The sequence below is a fragment of the Panthera leo genome, chromosome A1, assembly GCF_018350215.1.
Source record: "Panthera leo isolate Ple1 chromosome A1, P.leo_Ple1_pat1.1, whole genome shotgun sequence".
NCBI lineage: Eukaryota > Metazoa > Chordata > Mammalia > Carnivora > Felidae > Panthera > Panthera leo.
Window position 1 is genome coordinate 186,444,709 of NC_056679.1, and position 14,233 is coordinate 186,458,941.

The following is a 14,233-nucleotide window of genomic DNA, read 5'->3' on the forward strand; positions in this document are numbered from 1 at the left end:
CTTTTTACTCTCTTAATAGTGTTTTTCATGGAACATAAGTTTAAATTTTGTTGAGGTCCCATTATCAGTATTTTGTTTTATTGCTTGTGCTTGTAGGTTTGTATCAATGTCTTTGCCTAACTCAAAGTCACAGAGAATTTCTCTTATGTTTTCTTCTCCTAGTTTTATAGTTTTACATTTTACATTTAAGTCTGTGACCCATTTTGAGTTAATTTTTATGGAAGGTGTAAAGTATGGGTGACTTTATTTATTTATTTATTTATTTATTTATTTATTACATATGGATGTTCCTGTTAATCCATACTATTTGTTAAAAATAGTATGCTTTCTCCAATGTATTGCCTTTGCATCCTTGTGAGAAATTATTAAGCATATTTGTGTGGGTTTATTTTTAGATTCTTCTATTTCATAATCTGTGTTTCTATTAATACCATAGTACCACCCTTAGTTTGCTTAATAGTAAGTCTTAAAATCAGATAGTAAGTTCTCCAAGTTTGTTCTTTTCTTTCAAAATTGTTTCATCTATTGTCATTTCTTTGCTCCCTGTATAAATTTTAGAATCAGCTTGTGCATAGCTATAAAAATCCTGTGCATATATTGGTTGGGATTGAATTTTATCTATAATCAATTTGGTGGGATTGACATCTTAACAGTACTTTTCAAATCTAGGAACATGGTATATCTCTCCATTTATTTGCGTTTTGGGCTGTGTGTGTGTGTGTGTGTGTGTGTTTAATGAGATAAAAGGGAGGAAAAAATAAACAACAAACTCACCATTGGAATGGTCTTCACATTTTGATTCCCTCCGCAATCTGCATACTCTTCTTACTTTGCATGGTACTTTGGTAGTTTTGTTTATTTATCTTTATTCTTTCCATTATATTTAGTTGTGATTAGTGGGAGAGAGAGCCTGTCATGGGCTTTCTGTATGTCGTTCAGCATTCAAAGTCAGTTGGTTTTAGTTGTGGTTATCTAAATCCTTCTTGCATGGTGATGGAATGGATTGAGGAACATCCAGAAGTGGTTTGTTTGTTTTTGTGTGTGTGTGTGTGTGTGTGTGTGTGTGTGTGTGTGTGTTTGTGTGTGTGTGTGTGTTTTAATTTTTTCAGTTCCAGGGGTGCCTGGGTGGCTCAGTCGGTTAAGTGTCCGACTTTGGCTCAAGTCATGATCTACCGTTTTTGGGTTTGAGCCCCGTGTTGGGCTTTGTTCTGACAACTCAGAGCCTGGAGCCTGCTTCGGATTCTGTGTCTCCTTCTCTCTCTGCCCCTCCCCCACTTGTGCTCTGTCTCTCTCTGTCTTTCAAAAGTAAATAAATGTAAAAAAATTTTAATTATTTTTTGGTTTGAATAAACCAATTGTGAGACAATTTTCAAAACATAGGGTTGTTAAATGTAAAGGATACACTTTTTATGTGAAAATTCAAAGGATTTATCTTGGGTAGATAAAGGTTTAGGAGAGAGGGTGGAGCACAGCAAGTCCAATAATATTTATTTAGATTCAGGGGTTTCTTCTATTCTTGACAGTGCTATGGTGTGTCATTTAAAAATAAATGAAATGAAAATTGGTGTGACAATTAGCAGAGTTATTAGGGTCCGTCTGGTGCATTTCTTAGCAGGCTTTGCCTTGCTGACAAATAACAGGAATTAGCACATGACACTGGATTTCACAGTAGTACCATTTATTTAGCCCAAAAGAGAATACAGTTTCTGTGTCCAAATGCATCTCAGCTGACTGAGCACTTTCCAGACAGCATTATCTCCCCTAAATCTCAATGAGGTTTATTATGAAAGAAGCATAAATAGCTTTATATTCTAATAGAGATAATTATAAAATACTCAATTTTATCTCCAAGAATTGGAAATCACAAAATGTGACCTCTTAAGCACCATATAAATTGCCTATTTTATTTCCTATTTTTTAGGCTATAACACAGAGTCATGCAAAAAGTGTATCTATTCCTTTTCATATTTTCTAGTTATGTAATTCATAAGTCTACAAGGTTGCTTTTACTATAAATCAAGAAGCTATTTTAGAGATCCTCCTTCTATTTTTTTTACAAAAGCAGAGTGCTTCAGAGCAGTTCAGATCACTGACTAAAGTGATCCACTAAAGGAAATTTCATCTACAATTATTTGAGATAACTTGAGGATATTAATGTTTTTTTTGTTAGAATAGAAAGTTGGTTCTACACTTCTCATTCAGAAGTTAGCCCTATATTAACTTCTGAATAAGATCAAAATTTGTATATTTGTGAAACAAGGAAAGATGTTTAATTTTTTTGCAGAAGGATTATACTTTTCCCATTAAAACTTTTCAGTGTTTTTAGCAGATAATATCTTACAAGCTATATTTCTAAATTATATAACCAAATTAGGATGTATAAATATCAATGAGGATTGGAAGAATTCAGGGACTTCACAGAGATTTTATTTTGTATCTCATCCATAAAAGTATGCAAACATGCAGAAATCCAATAGGTGTACCTTATTGGATATTCATTCATTCAATCGTTTGTTCATTCATTCACCATTTGTGCCCTAGGACTGTGCTAGTTTTCAGTTTGCAGAAATGATTAATACATGATTCCGTTTTTTTTTTTCAAAAGCCCTCAAGTAGGGCACTGTGAAATGATTTTAAAATAAATTGGTAATTATCTTTTCCAATGAATATTTGGTCTTTCATTAAATCATTCAAATGAGGGTGAGAGAGCAATTACATAGTGCCCATAGGCATCTAATGGATAAAACATGCACAACATATAGTAAATGCTTTATTCATAATATATAGCTATTTGTAGTTTACAAATTGCATTTGAGTTATACATTTAGTTGCATAATCTGTGTAGATCAGGTATGTGTTGAAAGCCCTTTTATAGTTAAGGGAACTTAAGCAAAAAAGAAGTTGTGTAAATTTACATGCTAGAAACAATTGAGAAATACAGGAGCTGAGACTCCAAGACCAGTGCTCACTTTATAGCAACCCATTGTTTCTCAAAAGCTAAGAGCCTGGCCTGATAATTTAGTATCCTGTGATTAAAATCCTCTTGAAATACTGAGTTAATATTGTTTAGATTACTGAGAAGCTACACAAGTCTCAGTGTAAACGTCGCCTCTCCTGGGAAATTCACCCTGATTAAATGGGTTAGGATTCTCATTGACAAACTAAATAATTATTCCTTACCATCTTTCTTCCTGGGTAAAATATAATAATAAATTTTGCCAAGATATGCTCTCTTCACTTCTGTATTTACAGTGCCTGCTACAGTGCCTGATACATAGCAAGTTTCAGTAAGAATGGGTTTAATAAATTAATATTTGCCTATATATGAATAGTATATGTTTCTGGGGTTTGGCTGTATATATTTTCTTTTCTTATGAATACTAAAGTGTTTGCCTAACTCCCAAGTCCATTTGGGTACAAAATAACCATTTTCTTCTCACATTCACAGGATTATACCTTGACAATGTACTTTCAGCAAGCCTGGAGAGATAAGAGACTGTCCTATAATGTAATACCTTTAAACTTGACTCTGGACAATAGAGTGGCAGACCAGCTCTGGGTGCCCGATACCTACTTTCTGAATGATAAGAAGTCATTTGTGCATGGAGTGACTGTGAAGAACCGCATGATCCGCCTGCATCCAGATGGGACCGTTCTTTATGGCCTCAGGTCTGTAGTGTCCATTTCAAAATTGAACTTTTTCTGAATGAAATCGTTATTGATTTTTATTGGAGGGGAATAAATATTGTGATGTTTTCCTTATTACTCCTTCGGTTCTGTGATAAGCAGTTAAATCTCCTATCCAGTAGACATCTGAGAGTTTAGGGGAGCATGTATACAAAGGGACTTAGTCCTAGCTAAAAATAATTTTTTCTGAAGTATCTTCTAACATCAGCTGCTGATCCTAAAGCTGCTTTCTTTAAGGAGTAAGGATAAACAATCAAAATAGCTGGGCTATAGTGCTTAATTAGAATGGAAACAAATTATGAATGCTGAATACTTGTTTGAGCATGGCAGATTTCTGTTTCATAAATTTCTCCTAAACTGTGTGAATTGGGTCTGGTTCTCTGGTGACAGGAAGGCTTTTTGTGCCCTTTCTCCCTCCAAGGAGTAATCAGGCTTGAGAATAAATAAAGTTGTTATCTGATGTTTACTAATAATGAACTTTCATGTCAGTAAACAGTTGTGGTGCTCTGCTCTTAAGGTGAGGATGGATTGCAAAATAAAAGTTTCTTCTTTTAAAGTTTATTTTTGTATTAAAAGCAATAGATGGTTTCCTGAAAGAAAAGGGAAAAAAAAGATATCTATCTTACCCTGAAAAATTACATTATAACAATATAAAGGGTTTCTTTGCATTATTGGGAAGAAGCTCTTAATTCTGAAATGTTACATTTTCTCTGACTTCTTATTACATAAATGTGTGGTTACCCTATCATAATTATGATGGTAGCAACAATGGTATTATTCATTTATTAGGGGTTAGTGGTCAGATATTGAGTTAAATCATCAATGGTTTCCATGCATTGTTATAGTTAATCTGTACAACAATTTCATGAGTTAGAAACTGTTATAATTTTTATTTTCAAATGAGGAAACTGAGGCTGATACAACTTGCCTAAAATCACAAAGAAAGTAAGCTATGAAGATGAGATTTGAACTCAGATCCAAGTTCTGAGTCACAGCTCTTAATCACTACGTGGGGATACTTCTCACTCCCACATTTTTCTTATCTATTATGTCTTGTTTTCATTATCTGGTATATTCTGACAGTCACATTGTTTAGGTGCTTATGTTTATTTTTGACAGAGAGAGAGAGAGAGAGAGAGAGAGAGAGCATGAGCGGGGGAGGGGTAGAGAGAGAGGGAGACACAGAATCAGAAGCAGGCTTCAGGCTCTGAGCTGTCAGCACAGAGCCCAATGCAGGGCTCGAGCTCACCGCGAGATCATGACCTGAGCCGAAGTCGGATGCTCAACCGACTGAGCCACCCAGGTGCCCCTGTTTAGGTGCTTATGAACCAGCTTCTTTGTTGATCATATTTTTTAGAGAAAGTAGCATTTGGCTACCAAGGGAGAGTGGGTAAGGGTGAGGAACAGAGGTAGCATGATTGTGCTCTGTGTCAGCCATTAGAGGTAAGAAGATGGACTGGATATAGGCAGTGTTCACATGCGTGTCTTAGAAAATAGAGAAATGCCAAAGAGATAAATTGACTGGCAGTGTCTGCAAAGATTCCACCAAGGTGGTGGGCTTTGAAAATGCTAATGGAAAGAACTGTGTTAACAGTTATATTTTGCTAAATTTACCACTTGGAATGAACAATAAAACATTTGGTGTGGGGTGCTTGGGTGGTTCAGTTGGCTAAGTGTCCAACTCTTGGTTTTGGGTCAGGTCATGATCTCATGGTTTGTGGGTTTGAGTCCCCCCTGGAGCTCTTGCTGCCAGTGTGGAGCCTGCTTGGGATTCTCTCTCTCCCTCTCTCTCGCTCTCTCTCGCTCTCTGTCAAAATAAATAAATAAACTTAAAAAAAATTAGGTGTCACAAAGACTTTGATGAGAGGGTGACCATGCAGGCTGTGGGGGAGATGGGGGATGAAAAGAGGTTTCAGTTCCCACTTTTTAAGAGTTAAGCATAGGGTGTGGTCAGAATCCTGAAGAAGGAACAAGGAGCCATAGAAATAATGTTATCCACTCGTCAGTAAATGAGGGGGAGGACTGGCAAGTGTCAAGTTCTGGCAAAGCACTAGACCTAGTGCTGGAGGCATTTGCCCAGCAAATCACTTAATTTGCACAGCAATCATGCAGAAATTACCCTGAGCTCTTCCCATTTCCTTGCAACACCTACCTTGAAAGCAGAGAACAAGTTGTATTCTCCTTTGTATATCCAACACTGACAAAGTGCCTACACCATAAATATGCTCATTAAAGGTTGTCAATTCTGAATTCACATGCAAAGTTGAATGGATGGGAAAATCAATAATCAAGATGTCTTTGGAACTGAGAAGGAAAAGAGAGCACCAATATAGATGATAAATAAGGCTTCATTATATCATTATATACTCAGACAAAAACATTGATGACTGCTCAGTCTTATCATTGAGACCAACTATATGACATTGCTGTAACTCAAACTCACAACAATAGAAAATCATCATTCTCTTAACCCCTCTTCTAACAAGGGGTGTCGAACACGGCTGACATGCGTGAAATTAACACTACTAGACAGAGATGGCACATGAATTGTAATTGTTCCAGCAGTTGTATTGTTAATTCTGATTTTGAAATGGATAACAAGTTTTTCAAGAAATTTCCAAGTATCCTAGTCCACTTTTTACCGATAAATAATAGAATGATTTATTTCATGGCAAGAAGCTTAATGCAGACCACATACTCCCTTCTCAACTCCAGGAGGTTCATTTGCAATATATAAAGTAAAAGGAATTCAATTAAAATTACCATGGTAGGGTTGATTCCACTCTACATAGTCACTTTTCCTATTTACCCTAAAACTCCCCTCCCATTGAGATCCATACACATTGGCAGGGACAAGGAAGGTAGAGAGAACATTCAGAAGATCTGAGTAAATTTCTTTTTGTAGGATTTTCTTTAGTGAAATGTTCAAGCATTAAAACATAGAAAGGAGAAAGTAGTATGCAAAATATTAATGCTTGTTTAATTTTATCATTGGTATATAGGATTTCATTGTGCTGGTCTTTCAATTTTTCTGTAGGTTTGAAAATTTTTATGATAAAATTTGGAAAAGGAAAAATGTTATGTGTCAGAGACCTAGGAATATCTGGTTCTAATATCCAGGAAATATCATTTAAGATTTAAAAGTCTGTAGCCAAGAAATGCTATTTTGATCTCTTGGAGGTAGGGAATCATCTATATATGTTACTTACTTTCAGGAGCTCTGTCTGAAAATGAGATCAGCACATCTCAAAGGTTATGTGACTCAGAGGGTGGGATCCTTGACCATAGACAACCAGGTTAAGCCATAACCCAGGAAGGAGTGGTCAAAACTCTTCAGTTAAAACCTTGATGACCTCCTTATGAAATCAGTTGTCCTTCTGCATGAGTGGCCCTTTGCATCTGATTGTACACAGCAGGAACTCTGAGTGCACTCATACTGATACGTTATGTTTGGAGATCAGGAGCTTTGAGGATAGCGCACTAGCTACTCAGCAGGCTTGCATTAAGATACAGTGGCTTTGAGGAACCACATACATAAATGGATATAAGTGGGCAATGCAACCAACTTCCTTAACAAAGTGTAACGATAATGAAACTTAGGTTTTAGTTTGGGCTTTTATAATAAACTTCTCTTTGAACCTTGAGTGCCTTATCCAGGTTTTAATTTCCTCATATATAAAACAGAGGGGGTAAATTAGATGATACTAGTATGCTATGGTTTTTATAACCTGTCATCCTCTGAATCAATAATTAATGAATCTAAAAGAATATATAATCTAACATCAGAGTAGAAAATGAAATTATATATTTGGAGTAGCATAGTAACTGGTAGATAATAAGTGTTCAGTGCTACTATTTAATGAATAAATTAATGTAGGGATATTTGAAGGCTGGCACAAGGAAGGCTTTGCATATCAAGGCCGTTGTTTTATATTATAGAATTATAGCCCAGTTGTCTTTTCACAATTCAGCAAAGTAGGACACCGGGTCCATGGTGTAGAATGAGAAGAGTGTCAGAGAGCAAGTGGACTGAAGAAAATGGGGAAGGTCTATCCCAGGCAGATCTAGAGTGAAAAAGGGAACCACTAAAAAAAATGTATAGTGGAGCCAGTTAACTCCAGCTATTGCATTTGGCAGCGTGAGATCTGGAGCAAGGAAAATGGATGCCTGGCTTGAGACCCAAATGGCAAGGCAGACTTTAAAAGCTGCCCTGTGGGTGCCTGGGTGGCACAGTTGGTTAAGCCTCTGACTCTTGATCTTGGCTCGGGTCATGATTTTGCAGTTTGTGAGTTTGAGCCCTGCTTCGGGCTCTGCACTGATGGTGCGGAGCCTGCTTGGGATTCTGTCTCTCCTTCTCTCTACCCCTTACCCACTTGTTCTCTCCCTCCCTCCCTCCCTCCCTCTCTCTCTCTCTCTCTCTCTCTCTCTCTCTGTCTCTCTCAAAATAAATAAACATAAAAAAATGAATGAATAAATAAGTAACAACTGCTCTGTAGCCCCAGCCCAGTGCCTCATTTGTTGCATGCACTCAGTAACTTTCATTTAATTAGATGTTGTGCAGTTTCTTTTAAAAAGTCTTTCCTTTTCTTCCCCTGATGTCCTATCATGTGTGTCTATTTTCTCAACTTATTTAACAGTCTATGGGATACAGGAATGATTAACAAAAGTTATAAATAGTGCGTTTTTGAAACTTAAATTTATAGTTTGTGGCTAAAGAATAATGAAATCTTTGAATATAGATTCTCACCTTCACTCTTGACTGGTTGATAGCTCAATTTCACCAATTTGATTGTAAAATCAGATTCCTCTTGTCTTTAACAATGCTATTTAGAGATTTCTGTCAGGAGATATATATTCCTCTGTCAGGAGGAAGAATATTTTCTCAGGACTAACCCAGCTGGATAATTTGTGACAAATGAGTTTCTAGTTGATGAAGCTGAAGAATTCCTAGCAATTTACAAAGGAAATATTTCAAACAGAGTAACTATATATTATTCTCAAATAAGGTTGGCCCATTGAAATCATTTTCAGAACAGTTCAAGGAAAAATAATATAGAAAATATTGGATTTCTTTTAGGGAATCCAGCAAACCCCTACCAGGTAAACACCAGATTTAATCTGTGGTTGGTATTATAAAGAATGCTAGATAGAATTTATATTGTTATTTACTTACAATAGGAAATATTTGTTGGATTTCAAAAAGTAAATGAATAATTACATTAAGCAGAAAATTAGGAGGCCTTGTCTTACAATTAATAGTTCTTACAATTACTCATTTAAGTGACTTCTAAATTTTATTCTAGCTCCCCAAATTTCGTATTCCTATGATTTTGCTAATGGGTGGCATAAATATATTAGGTATATATACTCCCACCTTTCTTTGTGTACATAAGCATTTAACATGATATTTCAGTTACTTAGCAATTATATTTATCTCCTTGAAAATATCTGATTGATTAAGAAATCAAAACCAAAATCATTACATTCTGGCATACAAAAAAAACCCTGAATTATCAAATGATGACATCTTTTTTTAATGTAATATATATTTTCATTAAAATTTAAGATCTGAATCCAAATTGGACTGCATATTATTTCTATCATAAGCATTTTATCAAACATTAGAAACTCTTCAACAAACATAATTAAGAGAAAAGACTTCCTATCAGGAGGTGGTAGACATTTATTATTAAAAAATTAGAAAATACAGTTATGAAAATAAAATTACTCTTAATTCTATCACCTAGAGATAAACACTATCTGTACCTTGCTTTATAGTCTTCTAGATACTTTTCTAGTAAAAAAGCTTATAGGAAATTTTTTATAAAACAGATTTACATTTTACATACTATTTTGTGACTTGAATTTTTTTTCTGTGACAAAGGATGTATCATAAACATGTTTTCATGTCACTATAACCCTCCTCACCACCATTCTTTAGCCATTATGGGACATATTTGGGATATATTTCTTTATCCCATACAGGATATGGTTTATGGTTTTCATATAAGGTGAAATATGTGGTTGTTGCTATGAAATTCAGGACTACCGATTAAAATTTACTTAATATTTTAGTGACAGGCAAATAAAAAATATAAATTGTGGCACAATTTATAGTCTTATAGTTGTGCTGTTACAATTTGTAGTCTCACTGGTTAAATAGATGACTCTGGAGATGTACTAATGCTGATTTTATTAGGCCAGTTCTTATGGAAAGAATGACTTAGTCTTTCAGTAACAGCTGACCCATCTAAAAATAGCTGTTTGTCTTTTGGTCCGGGGGGGGGGGGGGGCTTGAGTTCATGTGTCTATACACCTCCCATATGTAATATTAGATCAGAAGCATGTCACTTCTGATTAAAGGTTCACATTCTTAAAGAAAATTTCAGCAGGAAGCAGAAGGCAATTCACCCACCTCCTGCTATGTATGTTCTGTCATTGGGAAAATGGCAAAGGATAATGTTAGCTTGTAATGAATTTAGACAGGCAAGATTTTGTTAATTTTGTCTTCTTCCTCTATTCCTAAAGTTTTACCACAGGATATTAAACAAGCAAATAATCAAGTAGCCATCCCTCACTGAAACATAGTCTATCAAACATTAAAATATCAAGTTCTACTCAGATTTTCTAATTGCTTTAATTAATTTTCATAGAGATAGCGATTGCATTTGGTCAAGCAGAAAAACAGAAATTTTATTAAGAATATCAGTCCTAATGGCCAGGGTGCGACGCCCTGCTCTCTAGACTTTCTCATTCTTCTGAGAAGGAAAAATCATCTTCATCTTTCTCCAACTCTGTGGGAAACAGTGCATGCAATCATAGTGTTTTATAGAATATATCCAGTCCAAGGAGCTATAAATAATTTTTTTAGTGTTTATTTACTTATTTTGAGAGAGAGAGAGAGAGACGGTACAAGCAAGGGAGGGGCAGAGAGAGAGAGAGGGGGAGAGAGAATCCTGAGCAGGCTCCTCACTGTCAGCCCAGAGCCTGATATGGGGCTCGATTTCATGATTTGTGAGATCATGACCTGAGCTGAAATTAAGAGTTGAATGCTTAACCGACTGAGCCACCCATATGCCCTGAACTGTAAATAATTTTTATAGAGATTTCTTGCTTATTATTTTCCCTATTTAGAAATAATAGCTGACATCTTCAAGTTCACCTCCTTTTTTAGGAATGAGAAGAGGGAGGTTCAGAGAGGGAAGGGACTATGTCTAATATCACACAGTTAATGGCAAAGCACAGAGTAGAACACCAGACTCCTAACTCTTAATCCAGGGCTTGTTATTGCTGCTGCTGCTGCTGCTGCTGCTGCTGCTGCTGCTGCTGCTGGAGTCATTTGGTTGCATGGAGTCATCATTGACTGATGTCAGCAAATAAGTCAATTCCTAATCGAAAAGAGTAGAATCAGGATCACACCATTCTTTGGACTTGAGACATGGAGGCAGTGTGTATTTAGCAGCCCTAAGAAATAATCTAGGGCTCTTTCTGTTGCCACATTTTGCTGGACTTTTAGATAAAAAAAAAAAAAATTAAAGAGGAAAAGAAAGTCTGCCCACTATCTTCTTCTTAACTTTTACTGACTCATAGTGTTTCAGTAGTCAGTGGGTCTCATTCACTGCCAGCTGAATGGGTCCCTAGTTGTCCTCATGTCCACTGATTTCAGTCACATGACAGCTGTAGATGTGGCAGCCCTGAAACCAAAGCTGTGAAAGAACTTCTGGGGAAAAGAATGGCCAGAGACTCCAGGGGTTTCAAAGAAGGGCAGAAACCAGCCCTATGCCCAATGAGAACATACGTCTTGTATTGAAGACAAAGGAGTGCCATGGAACTGGGCCTTGTCTCCAAAGGAAAGAAGCATTAAAATCACTGAGGACACATTATTCATAGGCTCGTGAATGTATCTGTATACAGCAACGCTATACATAACACATTTTGGGGGTAGCACTTGCATATTCCTGATTTCATTGGGAGTGAACTCTCTAGGCCACAAAAATACTGTCAGCATGGAAAGAAGTCAGATCTTCACTTTTTAATTTAATATAATTTAATTTAATTTGATTATTTAACTTATTTTAAGCAAAGTATTTCCTAGTGGATGATTAAAATTATAGCTGTTACATATATGTTTGTATACAGGTGTTTATCTCTATTTATACATATAAATATGCAAATGTATCAATTTATAGGTATATAAGTATGTGTACATATGCATATGTGTGTATATATTTGGACATATATATATCAGCAACAGGTTTTTTTCCTCTGTCTTATGTTAAAACTGAAGAAAACAGAAGGGACTTATAATTCTGACCTTCAAACAGTGTAGATTGTCCTCAGCATTAAAGATAAAGTCTTCTCCAGTGACGTTTGGGGTAACTTTTGTAACACTCTGATTTCATGAAATCAGTGAATTTTGTTGGCAGCTTTTGCTGGCAACTTGCTTGGCAAATAAGCAAAATACAGTTAACCTAGATAGTCTTTGTAAGGAGTTAGCTCCTGTCAGATTTTTAATTAGACAAAGACCTTTCAAGTCAAATATAAATGAGCACTTGTTTAATTAAGAGAGTGATTACCTGCTATTGGTAGTAGTCGTGGTAGGAGCAGTAGTAGTAATGTGTATCAAGTATTTTCTATATGTCATGCCCTGAATTATCTGCATTAAACAACCCTGTGAAGGAGGCTACTGTTATTTCCATTTTATAGTTGAGAATACTGAAGCTTTGGAGAAGTAAATATCTTGCTGGTTGGTTTGAGGCTCAGAATTGAACTCAAAGCCCATGATCTCAGTCACTTCCTCAGACTCTGCAAAAATACAGTATCTGTCCAGGTAGATGGATGCAAAAGACCCTTAGGGAAAGCAGGTACTGAAAATCTTGACGGAAGAAGAATGGAGAGCCCAAATTTCCAAGGCTCATAAAAGGAGCCTCCCCCTAGAGAGACTGTCCTAGTCGCTATTCGTAAATAAATAATTATGACTTTCTCAGTCTTAAACAGGCTCCATGATGGGGATTTGTGCACTGTTTTTGGCTACCCTGTAGCCGTTTCCATATTTACAGCACGTATAGTATATCCCTCAGGTGTAAGTTAAGATCATCACCCCTACTTTCATCCTTTATCCTTGGGGGATTTTCTGTTGTACAATTTAGATGCAGAAAGTTATTTTTGTTTCATGTTTTTGAATCCTCAAGTTCAAGGAAGTTTGAATTGAAGTTCAGTTTGAATTGGGGGTATAGGGATTTTGAAATTCTCTTCTTTTCCAGAATAATATAGCCATGTTGTGGAGTTCGGTTGCAGGCTAAGTAAAAAGCAGCCACTTCAAGATTAGATTAAATCTCAGCCAAAGATGTAATACCTTAGTAGAAGTGAGAAGGCCACCTAGCTTTTTGGCTCCTAGGGGCTCTGAAAGCCACTCTAGAGTTACTCTGTCCAGCTTTCTGCCAGATTGAAGATGCTGTATTCCTCATAATCTGGGAAGGAATTACCCCAGTAACCTGTACACTTTCATGTCAAGAATTCACAGATGTCATTCTTACACTCAGATCCTTGACCCTAAGTCTACCATCAATACTCATCCTGGAAGTGGGGGCAGAGAAAGTACTAAGCTTAGTCATACTTCTGACTTTCAGGCAACTAGAAAAGTACCTTTGTCTATAAGACTATTAGGGAAGATCCCAGAGTACACTGAAGAAAATCTGTATTTGTTTTGTGGCATAAGTAAAAAAAAGATTTATTTCACTGAAGTGTTTTTCAGCCTATTCCCCATGGAGAAGAAAAAAAAAATTAAAGGAGATAAAAGGCAATGTAACCTAAGGATATCATCTCTAAAATTTTTTGTTAAAGGACTTTTGGTTAAAGTTTTAATGCCTTGATTTGCTAAATGGTTAGTAAGAGAGGATTTCTTGTGTATCCTTACCTTTTTATTCTGGAGGTCACAAATAAAAGCAAACCTTCCTTTTGGAAACCAAGCCAGTATAATAGCTTAAAGACTCAAATCACAGTCACCACATTATGAAATGCTCAAGCTGTTTTACTTCTCAGAAGCAGCCCATTATCTGCACTCTTATGGACAGAATAAAAGGCAACAAAATGCTAACTGGCCATAAATCCTTGGAGGAAGATATTAATTCCATGTTGGGTTGTTCTCACTAGCCATAATAGAGAAAATAATTAGGACTTTTATTTTAGCAGCTGTAATAGTCTAACAACTAAGGGAAACTGAAAAAAATTAGGATAAAGACCAAAACTTCTTGTGGCATCAATATGCTGGGAGGCATTTTCCATCACTGCATAGTGAGGCCACAGAACACAGGAAAAGCAGTGTTGCCCAAGGATCAAGAGCCTGGGTTTGGGATCTGACTGCCTTGTTTCAAGGACTTCCTCTGTCACAAATTAGCTATGCTTCATCTTTCTGACATTCAGCTCCCTTGTCAGTGATGTAGGGCTTTAGAGTACCCCCACCTTATAGGATTACTGGGGAGATTAAGTGAACAAAGATTTGTAAAGCACTTAGTAGAGTCCTCAGCACACACTGACTTCTTTGTAG

The 14,233-nt window shown here is 36.3% G+C and overlaps 1 protein-coding gene across 5 annotated transcripts in view; it reads left to right on the forward strand.

Moving 5' to 3' along the window:
• The window catches only part of GABRB2 (gamma-aminobutyric acid type A receptor subunit beta2), a 233,118-nt gene that overhangs the window by 74,595 nt on the left and 144,290 nt on the right, over nucleotides 1-14,233 (forward strand). For all 5 annotated transcript variants that reach the window (XM_042907414.1, XM_042907410.1, XM_042907412.1 and 2 more), the window contains exon 5: nucleotides 3,449-3,669. In XM_042907414.1, the coding sequence (XP_042763348.1) occupies nucleotides 3,449-3,669 (221 nt within the window). The remainder of the gene's footprint in view (nucleotides 1-3,448; nucleotides 3,670-14,233) is intronic.